Source organism: Plecotus auritus (assembly GCF_963455305.1).
Source record: "Plecotus auritus genome assembly, chromosome: 1".
NCBI classification, from domain to species: domain Eukaryota; kingdom Metazoa; phylum Chordata; class Mammalia; order Chiroptera; family Vespertilionidae; genus Plecotus; species Plecotus auritus.
This window is the reverse complement of record NC_137770.1, coordinates 17,259,815-17,274,794: the sequence shown is the minus strand read 5'-3', so window position 1 is coordinate 17,274,794 and position 14,980 is coordinate 17,259,815. Positions and strand designations below refer to the sequence as shown.

The 14,980-nt window shown below is 42.1% G+C and overlaps 1 protein-coding gene across 2 annotated transcripts in view; it reads left to right on the top strand.

Annotated features, from left to right (window-relative positions):
- The window catches only part of FLRT2 (fibronectin leucine rich transmembrane protein 2), a 94,722-nt gene extending 82,137 nt beyond the window's left edge, over positions 1-12,585 (top strand). For both annotated transcript variants that reach the window (XM_080688020.1, XM_080688019.1), the window contains exon 2: positions 8,841-12,585. In XM_080688020.1, the coding sequence (XP_080544146.1) occupies positions 9,269-11,251 (1,983 nt within the window). In that variant the 5' untranslated portion in view covers positions 8,841-9,268 and the 3' untranslated portion in view covers positions 11,252-12,585. The remainder of the gene's footprint in view (positions 1-8,840) is intronic.
- The last annotated feature ends 2,395 nt before the right edge of the window (positions 12,586-14,980 follow it).

Below are 14,980 nucleotides of genomic sequence, written 5' to 3'. Positions count from 1 at the left end.
AGGGGGGAGGGCCTTCATTTTTACAGAGAAGTAGGTATTGGTTTTAATACCATTATAATTAATAACATTCATAACATCACACCTGAAGCTAGTATTTTCTTACAGGAAATTTATAATACTATTCTCTACCCAAACCACCTATATAGCTTCGGGTAATTTATTTTCTTTATATGGACTTCATTGAAGGTTGATATACATATTTCTTATGGATTGTTGTGGAATTAAATAAAACATTAAAATGATTTGAGAATCAGAAAGAGCTTTATGCAAAGAGTTATGTGATCTGGCATGGACCTCTTTTCAATACTAGGGGTGGTGCCTTGGTTATCTTTCTAGCAACTATTTCTATGCCTGGCAGGGAGTGGGAATGCCCCCAAGTATTCGCTGGGCTGTACTTGGTGCTGGTCAGACCGCATTGTGGTTTATTTTCCCATTTTGGGTAACACATATCAAGAAAAATATTACCAGGGAAGGCTTTACCATTGCTAAAAGTCCAGAAGACATGGAAGAAACAGAACATTTACACAGGAAAGGAGAAGATCTCAGAGACCCAATAAGCATCTTCACATATTTGCAGGGATAATGGATGGAAAGGTGTATGTGTGTATCTCCAAAGGAAAGAATTGTGATCAAAACAGCGAATGAAAGGTAGAGGACAGTAAAATTTGATGGATTCAAACAAACCAACTCTCTACCAAATTAGAGACAAAAAGCTCTGGAACAAGAGTCTTTTGTTACTTTTTATTTTTTATTGAGGTAAAATTGGTATATAACATTATATAAATTCAGGGGTAGGGCATGTAATTTGGCATCAGATGCACTATAAAGTAATCGCCACCAAAAGTCTATTTTTCATTTTCACCATACAGCAGACTCTGTTCACTTATCTTGTCCCTTTCCCAGCCAGCACTATTCCCCTCTAGTAATCATCAATGTTCTCTTTATCTATGAGTTTGGTTTGGTTTTAGATTCTGCATATGAGTAAAATCATGTGGTATTCGTCTTTGTCTGACTTCTTTACTCAGCATAATACCCTCAAGGTCCATCCTTGTTGTTAAGTGGCAAGATTTCATTCTTTTTTATGGCTGAGTAGTATTCCATTGTTGTTATAATTGCTTTTTAAGCAGGACTGACCAGCACATAATTAGTTTATGTTTTCCATATCTTAGGTAATATTATAGTATTACAATTGCTTAAACAGTGAGAGATTAATACAACCATTTTCTCCAGTTTACATATGAGTTCACTGGGGCATAGGGAAGTAAAGCAAGGTGCCCAGGTTAGCATAGCTGATAAGTGGGGAAGCTGTTCAGGTCAACTGTCCTTAGAGCCAGCTCTTGTTCATTATACCATCTGTACCTCTCTTAAATGAAAGTTTATTGAGTTTACTTAATCCCTACTTGGCACTCTTAGTTACTTTATATGCATTATAAAGTAACTAAGAGTTACTTTATAATGCATATAAGAGTTACTTCCCAACAATTTCATAAGCATGGCTTATTATCCTCTCTTGAGATGAAAAAAAATGAGATTCAGAGAGGTTAAGTCAAGGGCCCATTGTCATGCTATTAAATGAGTGGATGAGCTGTGATCAAAGCTGAATTCTGACTCCCAGCCCTTTGCTCTTTACACTCCTCTCACATGTTGGTTTGATCCAGAAGAGAGAAAGACCAGTTGTCTCGATGCCCTGAAAGCAATTTCTGATAGTGAGTGTCTGCTTAGTGGAACCTTAAAGTGGCTAATCATCAGACCCAAATGGGGAAAGTTGATAAAATGTACATGCCCAGTTCTCTTTGAAGACCTATCAAACCAGAATCTGCAGGGGTGTGACCCAGAAATCTTCAATTTTCATTACCTTACCCTAGTGTTTTGGATGACTCTTGGGGTTGGGGAAACGCTAGATCAGATGCTGGGAAAAATCTCTCACAGAGATGAGAGTCTAAGAAATGATCTCTTTTTCATGCCTGAAACAGGAGGTGCTCAGTATCTGTTTCTTTCAGCAAATGAATGTATGAATAAATGAACTTTAATGAACTCTTTGAAATGGTTTGAAAGTATGTAGATTAGCTGTAGTGGGTTCATTCTTTATGGACCATGTATGTTTTTATTTCCTTTAATTCAATTGCTGCTGTCTCAATAAAGTTCTTCTGTGTTAGAGTTTGTTCACCATTGGGTTTATCGAAGACTCCACAGGCTCAGTCTGCAGTTTAGATTATGCAGATTTTAATGGACCCAAGGGGTGGTCAGTGGGAGCTCCCTAGTGGATTGTGAGATTTAGAGCAGCCTGTGGCAGTGATGAATGTGTCTTCAAAGTTTACGCATTTGAATTTGTAACATTGGTTGCTTGTTCTAAGCTTATCCCTATTATTTGAACCAACTGCATTGGAAATCTTGGGAGAACAACTCTTCAAATGTGTTAGAAAGTTTTATGCTTGCCGGGAGAATAGTTTTTTTGGTCAAATTTTAATGTTTTCAATTCTAGATGGACCGGAGCCAGGAAATTGTCAACTGTTTAAATAAAGTGTTTCCTTTCTTTCCTTCCCTCCTTCTCTCTTCCCTTCTTTCTCTCTCTTTGTCTTAGCAAAGAAAAATATTTGCCTAATGAGAAACTTTAAGGGCCTTGGTAGAGGTTCAGTGAATGGGATGGAAAAGTGATTTCAAGTTAGGGGGTGGCTATTGTTATATTTTCCTCCAAATTCCTCTGCTAATCCCCACATCTTGGCCAGCTAACTATAGCGCTCTCCTGATTGTCGTATGCACAGTATTTATAACCTATCCTTAGGAATGTGGAAATGTGCGCAAGATCTAAAATTGCTTTAGTGTTTCCAGATTGCAACAAAGACATTTGTAGTGTAGGAAGGCCTGTGGATCCTGCACCTGCGTGTGTCTGATTTCAAGCACAAACTGCCTAACTACAGAAGCTCTGAGTCCCACGTACCCTAGGAAACTTTTAGGAGAATCCCTCTCCACGTGAGCTTTTGCATTGGTACCTCATCACACACACTGTGCTGTCTGCTCACAATCCAGCCAATGCTGAAACCATTAAGATTTTATTAGGTTTGTCCGAGTATCATTATATTACGCCATCGCCAGTGCTTATGGACAGTTCCTATGTTCTGAGCTATGATTTTTATAGTCTGAGTTTATTAAGCGCTCCTGGAATAGAGGCTCCTGGAATTAATTAAAAAGAAATCTTCTTAGGCAGCACTAGGAGGGAAACACTTTGCAGAAAGCTTTTCCATGATTTGTGTGCTTCGAGTCTAAGTTCCCATGAAAAGCGTTAAAGTAAAGTAGCGGGAAGAACCGCTGTTACTGTCATCTTCAACGGATTGGCAGGGCCAGGTCTTGCTGTCTCCAGAGAGCGGTGGTTGTGCGTTGATTTACATCCAGGGTTTTGAAACTGTGTTTTCTGCTTTTAAATACAAATTTATGTTTTTACCTAGCGCCTTCCATGGAGCCAGTCCTCATAATCTCCAGTTTCCTGGAGGGGAAACATAGTCAATGCAGCATTCAAACAAATAGGAAAGGAAAAAAGAAAAACCACAGCTTTTGCTCTCAATATTTGAAATCCATCCTGTGAAGCAGAATCTTTTTATTCCCAGCAGTAGAGACTTACAAATGAAATGGCCAGTGATTATGAAACATGGGCTTGTTCATGACCTTCTAGAAACTGGACTACCTCAGTGAGGAGCAGACAGAGTTGGGGCAAAGGGCTGTGCAGACCAAGTTTTGTTCTTTTTCTCAGCTGGGCTGAGTGTTGCCTCTTGACCAACATTACAACCAGCTTGGATCCATGTGCAGAACTTCTCGAATCTTCCCTTGCTTGCAGCTTCTTATCTTTCAGGTTGTCACATAGATGATCCTTCTCCATCAGTGTTTTGCCTGATAACCCATGGGATAGGTTACTGCTCTTTACACAGTACCATAGTTCTCAGATGCCCCAAAGTTGGTGCTCTTTATGCAATACAGTAATTCCCTGCTTATCCAGTATTCTCCACTCACTAAACTTTAAGCCTCACAAAAACCACATCAGCTCTGCAAAAAGACTGCACCTCATTCTAGTGCCCAGTAAATACTGGTTGAGGAAGTGAATGAAAAACATACTGCATTTTCAGTATGTGCGGCAAGGAGCGTGTTTAGGTTTTGTTCATTAGAAACTGACCTTTAATTTTCTCTGTAAAATCAGAATAATAATATCAACCCTTTCAGGTGCTCAGATGATGGGGCAGGTCAATGTTTCTCAACGTGGGAGATGTGCATCCTGGGGGACATTTATGTGGCAATGTCTGGAGACATGTTTGGGTGATTATGGCAGCTCCATAACAAAAGAATTATCGGGCTCAACGTGTCAGTAGTTCTGAGGTAGAGAAATCCTGGGGTAAGAGAATGGGCACAGATGGTGGCAGGTCAAAGGTGATTTTATTTTGCTTTATATACTGGAGTTTACCTCTGTGGATAGTACCAATAATAAGTACACAGAGAAGAACAGTTTATAATTACTATGTTTTTGCAGTGTGTCAAGCACTATATAAGCTTTTCATAATATTATCAAACTTAATCCTCTCAAGAGTGCTGTGAGTTAGGAACTCATTTCTCTTATGGGGAGACTGAGACTTAAAAGGTTAATTTATCCAGAGTCCTCCGGCCACTGAGGGTCAGAGGTAGGATGGGAACTCAGGGACCCCATCTTTTGGCTATTGCTCTGTACTACTTTCTCTGTAATTACAGTCTCCAGCTTGAGGTCTAACAAGATTTCTGCCTTCGGTATTCAGTAGGACTTAGAGCTGAAAATATAGAGGAAATTTTAGCCTACTGAAATTCAAAAATGTCTTTTTCTACGTGTTTGTGATTTTACACTTGTGCTACTTTGCATGAAGACACAGTATATTGGATGACATAATATGAAGGCTGTTGTTGATCCAAGATGAGAAAAAAAATCTACTGTGCACTGTTATTTTGCGGGGGTTCCCAGAAAGCTCAGCAAATACCCTGAGAATTTGTTGTCATTCCAAATAGCACTTGTCATAGCTGATCAGCACATCGTGATCTAGACGGGACTTTTCTCCGAGGAAGGTGGATACACAGTAACCGTTTGCCCTGCAGTCCCGTGAGGAGCCCTCCTCAGGATGGACTCCCCTTCTAATGCAGTTAGAAAAGAAACACTCCTGAGTAGCATAACCTGCAAGGGCACAAGGCCTGGGGCGGAGGGACTTACTCCGCTTCCTGCGGAGGACACAGCTCAGGCAGGTGGAAAATTTCCAATCTGGGTACCTGATGAGCGCCCCCAGGTCCAGTCCTGAGCACTCTGTTCACTCCCAGTGATTATGGCCTAGAGCAGGGGTGGGCAAACTTTTTGACTCGAGGGCCACAATGGGTTCTTAAACTGGACCGGAGGGCCGGAACAAAAGCATGGATGGAGTGTTTGTGTGAACTAATATAAATTCAAAGTAAACATCATTACATAAAAGGGTACGGTCTTTTTTTTTAATTTCAATAGTTTTATTCATTTCAAACATTTTAACAAGAAGAATGTAAACACTAATTATTATAATTTGAAACTTCAAAAAATGGAGGAATCATAGCACAATAACATACCTTATATTGAAGATGGCAAAGGCAAAATAAAATTGCCTAACAAAGGAAAGGTACAAAAGCCTTTCAAATTAAACTTAAATATAATAAAATAATTTAAAACTAAAACAAATAGAAAAGAACAAAATGTGTAAACAGTAAATTAAACATTTTCTTTAGTGCAACTTCCAAATTATGCCCGGGACGTAGATGTAGATGGCAATGTAGACTGGGTTGAAAGGTTTTTGGTCTTTAAAACATCAACTTCAGTGGGAACAGTGTTGTTGGTCTCCTTTTTAGCTAATGCTCTGATCCTGTGCTCTCCAGGGGCGTGTCTTCCTCCATCACCACCATAACGTGTCTACGCATTCCCAGGGTGATGTCGGGGGACGCGTCCGCGGGCATTACAAGGAGCCTCTGGAAGATTGAGAGGTTGTTCCTTCTACTGAATGGGGGATATAAATCCGCCCACTCAGAAGAAGGAGCTGCGGCCGTGTTTCCTGATGTTGCCATGTTAACACTGCTGCTGGTGAAGGAGCGGAGGGGAGAGCAAGAGAACCCTCTGCTCTTTCGGCTCCGTGGGCCGGATAGAACAGCCGAATGGGCCGGATCCGGCCCGCGGGCCGTAGTTTGCCCACAGCTGGCCTAGAGGCTCTTAGCTGAGGAACTTTCAAGTAAATTCTGTCACCCTCAAGTGTTGGTTTATTGTTTCTCAGGCCCTAAAATCTTGGCAAGTCAGCATAGTTAAGCATCTACTGTTTTTACATAGGAACTGACTGAGAGACCCTGGAGCAGCTGTTTTTCCCCCTTAGGAAAGTTTTATTCACTGTGGGTTACTACCACGCTTGGAAGCTTCCTGTGGAGGACTCAAAAACATACTAGATTTTATTCTTTCAGTCTCCGTTCCCTACCTCCTTTGAAGAGTAAATGCTAATAGCACTGCACAGTTTTTTGTTCTTTAATAAAGCATGCAAGTGGACTCCTCTGATTACAAATGACTCAGACCAGACATAGTGCTTGTCATTCAGATAAACACTCTTCAAGAGTCCTCTGAGGCCAGGTGACATACGTTGTCATTGCACTGCCCCACCCATAAAATGTCATTTACACGTCAGATGTAATTTGAGACTATCTCTTGGGGACAGAAGTAGTTAGTAAGCCTTATGCCTGTACTTTTCTCAAAAGAGTCATTTGACATCATGGTCTTACACTCACTTTGCATGTAATAAGTTAAAACTGAATGAGGAAGTGAGATGGCACTGTGTGTAGGACAGTGCTTCTCAGATTTTAATGTGCACACCCGAGGCTCTCACTAACATGTAGGTCAAGGTTATGGTCCTGGAACAAGGATCACACTTGAGTAGCAGGCCATTGGGGAACATTGAGATGGTTTGAACATTTGAAACCTGAGCTAAGGAAGGCACCAAGCATATGGCATTAAACTCATTTTTCCTTTCCTACCCTTAGTTGTATTCTTTAACCATAGAGGGATTTTGCTTGAGGGGATGGCTGCTGTTCAGTAACAAACCATAGATCTGTAAGTTTAACAAGTTAAATAATGTTTGATGTTTAATTTTTTTTTATAAAGTAACACATCCATCTGTTTATGCCTAGAAAGAGACTTCCACCCCCCTTTTTTTTTAAAGAAAAGGTTTCTGAACAATAAGTAATCAATTTGACCATTTTGGTCATGAAAGGCATTTTTAGATGGTTCACCATCTTTTAAATTGTAGAAGACATTTACAATATCCTTGACACTTCCATAGCACTTACAAGTTGTTTTTTTTTTTTAATTATGTTTCTAAAGATAGCTAAGGGAACGATTTCAAATAGTTCCTCCGTGCGTTTTGATAAAGGTTATTTCAATCTCTGGATATTGGTGAGAATTAAGAGACTCATAGCTTTCCATGTCCTGTCATGTTAGCTTACCCTGCAGGAAAATCAAATCTGACACCTTTCAATTAGCTCCTTTACCTCTCTGATCTCGGAACAGATGAGACAGGTCCTGTAGCATGAAGGCACAGTTGCTATCTGTGGCTTGCCTTCACTTCCACAACTGTGTCTTCTATCCTGTCAACGTTTACTGCAAGTCCTTCTTTAAAAGCAGGAAAAACTCACAGGTGGGAAGAAGGTTCTGCTGTTGAAAAATAATGTATTCCCAATTATGAGCTCTGCAACCCTTGAAGCGATCACAGTGGCATATCTCATCTATACCTGGAGGTCCCGAAAGAGAGGATAAGTGAAAATGTGTTACGGACTGCAATTTGGTCATTCTAATTGGTAACTCCAATGTAAGCTGTTTTGGAGAAAGAGAAAGGATGAGAGGAGGCAAGAAATGGGGAAGAAATGTCTTCTCTCTGCCGTCGCTCATGCGTTGGCACCTTATGTTTGTAGTGCTTCATCATGGTGTCAGATCAAAAGGCTGCATCTTTAGCCTGGCCACAGTGGCTCAGTGGCTAAATGTCGACCTATGAACCAGGAGGTCACGGTTTGATTCCCAGTTGGGGCACATGCTTGAATTATGGGCTCCATCCCCAGTAGGGGACATGCAGGAAGCATCCAATCAATGATTCTCATCATTGATGTTTCTATCTTTCTCTTCCTCTCTGAAATCAATAAAAAATCATATATATATATATATGTGTGTATATATATATATATATGTATATATATATACATATATATATATATATATATATACATCTCTCTCTCTCTCTCTCTCTCTCTCTCTCTCTCTATATATATATATATATATATATATATCCATATGTATTTGGGCTGCATCTTTTTAAATGACTTAGTCCCTATTTTGCACTGGTTTATTTATAACTCAAAAGGCTTTCACATTGTTTTTCCTTAAATCTCATTAGTTCCTTGTTCACTTGTCTCATCTTGAAACAAGACTTGGACCAGTTGGATTTGTAGATGACCTCCATATTTGATACAGTGGGTTCAGCAGTGTGCCTATCTATTTTGATATGCAAATAGGTACGGAAGAGAAGGTGCTGATTGGGATTGTAAAATGCACAATATGATCATCTGTAGTGAGAGGTAACAGTATGATTTTGTTTGGAAGATAATTGAGTCATTTTCATTTCTTGAATACCTTTGCAACTAAATTGTTGTTACTTAAAGTATCACTTAATGCCAATCACCTGCCTCTAGTCATTTAGTCCCAATTACATCATTCTTGAAAGGTGTACAATCAGGTCAACACTTCTTCCATTACTTCCCTTAACTGACTTTTTTCTCTCTACTTCCTACAACAGGTTGCAGATTGAGCTTAACCGAGAAGTTCATAGGCTGACTAACGCTGACCGGAACTACAGCCGGAGAAGGGTCTCCCGCCTGCCCAGCTGGGCCCCTATTGAGCGCTCATAACTTGGCTTCCTTAGTTGCCTGTGCAGAAAATTATTGCTTGGAGTGTCTGTATAGAAAATTTTCTCTATTGAATTTTTTTCCTTTTTTTTTTTTTTTTTTTGCACATGGAGGACAATAGCAAGGAGGGCACCACAGGCTGATAAGACCAGAGGCCGCAGGAAGATCCTTCCACCGTGGGCCTTCGGGACTTTTCCTCTGGTTGGATTTCTGGACTGTGACAGACCCCATCCAATCATTTTGGTTTTGCTTTTTTTCTTCTTCTTCTTCATCTTTTTCTTTTGCCCAGCACCTTGTATTTTATTTCTGTACTTCAGAAATGGGCCTGCAGACCACACAGTGGCCCAGCCATGGGGCCTTTCTCCTGAAATCTTGGCTTCTCATTTCCCTGGGGCTCTATTCACAAGTGTCCAAACTCCTGGCGTGCCCCAGCGTGTGCCGCTGCGACCGGAACTTCGTCTACTGCAACGAGCGAAGCTTGACCTCAGTGCCTCTTGGGATCCCGGAGGGCGTAACCGTACTCTACCTCCATAACAACCAAATCAATAACGCGGGGTTCCCTGCAGAACTGCACAACGTCCAGTCGGTGCACACGGTCTACCTGTACGGCAACCAGCTGGATGAGTTCCCCATGAACCTCCCCAAGAATGTCCGCGTCCTCCACTTGCAGGAAAACAACATTCAGACCATCTCGCGGGTGGCTCTTGCCCAGCTCCTGAAGCTGGAAGAGCTACATCTGGATGACAACTCCATCTCCACGGTCGGGGTGGAAGACGGGGCTTTCCGGGAGGCGATCAGCCTCAAGTTGCTGTTTCTCTCCAAGAACCATCTGAGCAGCGTCCCCGTGGGGCTCCCTGTGGACTTGCAGGAGCTGCGAGTGGATGAAAACCGAATCGCTGTCATTTCAGACATGGCCTTTCAGAACCTCACGAGCTTGGAGCGTCTCATTGTGGACGGGAACCTCCTGACCAACAAGGGCATCGCCGAGGGCACCTTCAGCCATCTCACCAAGCTCAAGGAATTTTCCATGGTGAGGAACTCGCTCTCCCACCCCCCGCCTGATCTCCCAGGGACGCATCTGCTCCGGCTGTATCTGCAGGACAACCAGATCAACCACATCCCTCTGACAGCCTTCGCCAACCTCCGGAAGCTGGAACGGCTGGATATCTCCAACAATCAGCTGCGCGTGTTGACCCAAGGGGTCTTCGATAACCTCTCCAACCTGAAGCAGCTCACGGCGCGGAATAATCCTTGGTTCTGTGACTGCAGTATTAAGTGGGTCACCGAGTGGCTCAAGTACATCCCTTCCTCGCTCAATGTGCGGGGCTTCATGTGCCAAGGTCCTGAGCAAGTCCGGGGGATGGCCGTCAGGGAGTTGAATATGAATCTCCTGTCGTGTCCCACCACGACCCCGGGCCTGCCTGTCTTCACCCCAGCGCCCAGCACCGCTGCTCCAACCACTGAGCCGCCCACGCCCTCCGTCCCCACCCCTAGCAAAAGCTATCCGCCTCCGACTCCTACCACCTCTAAAGTTCCCACGATTCCCGACTGGGATGGCAGAGAAAGAGGGACCCCGCCTCTTTCGGAGCGGATCCAGCTGTCTGTGCATTTTGTGAATGACACTTCCATTCAAGTCAGCTGGCTGTCTCTCTTCACGGTGATGGCCTACAAACTCACGTGGGTGAAAATGGGCCACAGTTTAGTCGGGGGCATCGTTCAGGAGCGCATCGTCAGTGGGGAGAAGCAGCATTTGAGCCTGGTAAACTTGGAGCCCAGATCCACCTACCGGATCTGTCTGGTGCCACTGGATGCGTTTAACTACCGGGCCGTGGAGGACACCATTTGTTCCGAGGTCACCACCCACGCCTCGTATTTGAACAACGGCAGCAACACTGCCTCCAGCCACGAGCAGACGACGCCCCACAGCCTGGGCTCCCCTTTCCTGCTGGCGGGCCTGATCGGGGGCGCCGTGATCTTTGTGCTCGTGGTCTTGCTCAGCGTCTTTTGCTGGCACATGCACAAAAAGGGGCGCTACACGTCCCAGAAGTGGAAATACAACCGCGGCCGGCGGAAAGATGACTACTGCGAGGCGGGCACCAAGAAGGACAACTCCATCCTGGAGATGACGGAAACCAGCTTTCAGATCGTCTCCTTAAATAACGATCAGCTCCTTAAAGGAGATTTCAGACTGCAGCCCATTTACACCCCAAACGGGGGCATTAATTACACAGACTGCCACATCCCCAACAACATGCGATACTGCAACAGCAGTGTGCCAGACCTGGAGCACTGCCACACGTGACGGCCTGGCGCATAGGGACACTCCCGGGAACACACACGTGTGTGCGCATAGAGACACGCAGATTACATTTGATAAATGTTACTCAGATGCATTTGTGCATTTGAATACTCTGTAATTTATACGGTGTACTATATAATGGGATTTAAAAAAAAGTGCTATCTTTTCTATTTCCAGTTAATTACAGACGGTTTTGTAACTCTTTGCTTTTTAAATCTGACAAAATATATATATAGTTGCTGAAGTACTGTACAGGGTTGTACAAAGAGAACCCAACGCCAAGGCGAAAGAACCGGTGATTCTTCCTTCCGATGCACATTAACCATTTTGCTGTTGACGCTGTCAGGATACATTCCTTTTCCTAGAGCTGGTGGTCAGATGAAAGGGGCCATGAAAATGGACTCATCGGGGTAGGAGAAATAATGGGGGTCAAACAAAGGATGGCCCAGATATCTTCATGCTATTTCTATACTTCCTGGTCTGGAAGAAAAGTTAAAAAAAAAAATGCCAAAATATAAGAAAGGAGGCAGTTACCCTGATTTGACCCAAAGCAGGAAATGGAGAGAGCATTACCAGGAAGGCAGTTTTCTGTGAGATAAGTTAACCCAAACTGGCAGCATCAAGAAAATGAGGCGAGTTTTGAACAGACCCTCAAACCTGGGGGTTGGTGTTCTGACCAGGAGCTTAAATATCACTCCTGGTGCTTCCCTGGTCCTATGTGATGACAGAGTTAGAGACCCGAGTCTGATTCTACTCATCTTCAGGGACAGGTAACGATGTCCCAGCAAGAAAATTCCCTTTAGAAGTGTTACTATTCAAAGTATATGTCAGGTTGAATCACATTCAACAGAGATATATTCTAGAATACTTTTTTTAGAAGAGGCTAATAAAGATAATGGGAAGATTATATTGAATGGAATTATTTTTGATAATGAGAATTATTTGGTAGAGTCACTGCAGCTATGTCAACATGATATTGAGACAAACAAGGGGTCATCAGTGTTTGGAACAGACTAAAACAGCTCGCTATTTAAAAATTATTGATACTCTTCAGACAAAAGCAAGAGATCAGTGGTTCTGCTATACTGTCAACTGCCTTTGTTAGTATCATGTTGAAATAGCTTGAACTAATACCTTTAACCCCTTGCAAATTCTTGTCTTCCAATCACCTCACATATATTTTCATAATTAGCTGTTTATGCTGTTTGTTTTTCTCCCTGCTCTGCTCAAAATTTGAAAGGAAATTATGGATGCCAGTCTTGGTTGCACAAAAGATCCATATACACTTTAAAATGTATACTAATTTTCACTGCTAATAATTATATAAGGACACATCAAAACTGAACAAAAAATGCATTTTTTTAAAAAAAAAAACAATGTTGAGTTTTCTCCTTGGACTGACTTTGATTCTGTCCCATTTTGAAATTTTATTTATTCCTTTTCAATCTTGGATGTTCCTCTTCTTTGGGAATTGCAGAGGGATAATCAATCTTATATTAACATGATAACAGATGAAAAATGAACAAGTCAGAAAGCCAAGGTTTTTTCCCCTAATCGTGGCAGGGCTGGGCACAGAGCAGAGGGCATAGAGAAGAGAGGGATGTTTGTGCTTCAATCTGGACCATTTTGAGGCAATGTCCATCTTCAGAAAGCATATATAATTTCCTCCTTTCCATCCCTTAGACTTAGAAGGGCTATAGATCACATATATCCTCTGAAAAAATACACCCTTGGAAAATTCTTTTCAAAGTCAAATTTAGGCATTTTACTCTGTGTTGCATATTTCCTCTACCACTGGCCATTATTTTAGGGACCCATAAAGTTAATGTCACAATCATTTTGTGCTTGCGCTCACTCACACACACACACTCTCTCTCTGTCACTCACTTTTAACAAAATAGAACTGTGATGTGTCTTCTTTGTAAGTTTAGGTATAAAATGCTATGCAAGTTTTTCTTTCTAGTAAGAGCTTTATTTTCGTTAATAATATAGCCCCAACTTATATGTTTTACCCTTCCTTGTCCCTCAGAATAAGCAGAAAACATAACTGATGATATCATGTTCTAGACACAGAATTGAAACTGTGCAGTCAGTTGAGCTGAAATTAACTATGAATTAATTGAATTAATTCTACAGTGATTTTGATTTCCATTTTAGTTGATTAGCTAGTGAGTTTTGGCTGTTGCTTTTCTAGAGCTAGGTCCACATAGTGAAGTGGTAAGACAATCTGTGCAGGTGATCAGTAAAAGCAGTGAACCATCTAAACTTCAGGACAATGACATGGGGTTTTGTGTATTCAGCTGGATAATTCACTTCCACCTCCCTCTTCACCTTGGCTGTGTAGATAAAACTATGTGTTCAAATGATGGTACTTTGACTTTTGAGGTTGTTTTTCCTTTTATTCACAGAATAATCACTCTTATTTATTTGCGTTATGTGTCTAACCCCTAGTGGGATATTTGGCTGCTAAAATGATTTACTCTGGGCCAAGGTTGGAGAGGTTCTTTAACATCTTATGGGGTTCACAGAATTATTTGGGGCTTAAATGGTATATTGGGGACTAGTCCTGTGAAATGGTTAGGATGATCGCAAAAGGTTTCTTTGCTAGAAGATGCTCCTGAAGAGAGAGAATCTGGTTACATCTTGTAGTGCAACATGACAAAGATGGCTAAAATGAAAAGCAGTTCCCTGTTTGTAATCACATACCTGAGGCGTTCACTTACACCAAGATGAGAAACACATCATGGGATTTGTAATATGGTATGTGTCTTAGGAAAACTGCTAAACAACCATCAGTGGTGGATTATGCTTCAAGGTATTTGGGCCTGTTTTGCTGGCATCATTATGTATTCTGAGCTGTTCAGTCGAGAGTCAAAGTTGAAGGTGCAGGCTAAGACTGTGAGCAAAGCCATACCGACTGGCTTATAAAGAGCTTGATGCTGTCTGACCAAGTGAGATGATTTCAGAGAGTAGGCCACCAACACGCAGAGGAAATTGTTAAAGGAAAAGGCATAGTCATGATCATAGAGATATTACTGACCATCATTCATGCCCAGGGTCATCATTAATACCTGCTTGTTTAAGGAAATGTGTTTGATCATGGTGGGACCCTGGGCTTTCCTCAAAACTACCAGACGCATTAGTGGCCCATCACCTGGGACAGTCACAGGCAGAGACTGGACTGTGTTCTCCTCGTTCTACCCTGTGAGAAATATTGCAATTTCTAATTATCTGGATGTTGGTTGAAAATACATTAGAATTTCTCCCGCCCTGAGGTTAAAAAAAAAGGTGTAATGTGTCCAGTCTGGTAAGAAGTATTAATGAAGTAGCGAATATTACAGATCCATTTCCTACCAGTGCAGATCGTAATGGTCTCAGACATTTCACAGGAGTCAGAACTTCCCCACTGAGGACATGCTCTTCGTGTGAGCAGAGCATCCATTCCAAACACAGGGAGCAGATGTGGTCCTTGACCAGCGAACCTCAGCTGCAGAGCCCATAGCAAACTTTGACAGTGAAGTGGTTACTTTCCATTGACTTCTTTGTTCATAACACCTTTCTCTGACCCATCACAAGGAGACATTACGTTTCACTTTAGAAGGTGAGAATAACTTTGCTCATGACTTACCTTTCCAGCTGCCTGGGAAAGCAAAGCAGGAAAGAGTGGCCAATTGGGAAAGAGATATATACACAGAACAAACAAAAGACCCCTTCCAATCCTCAATCCTGTCA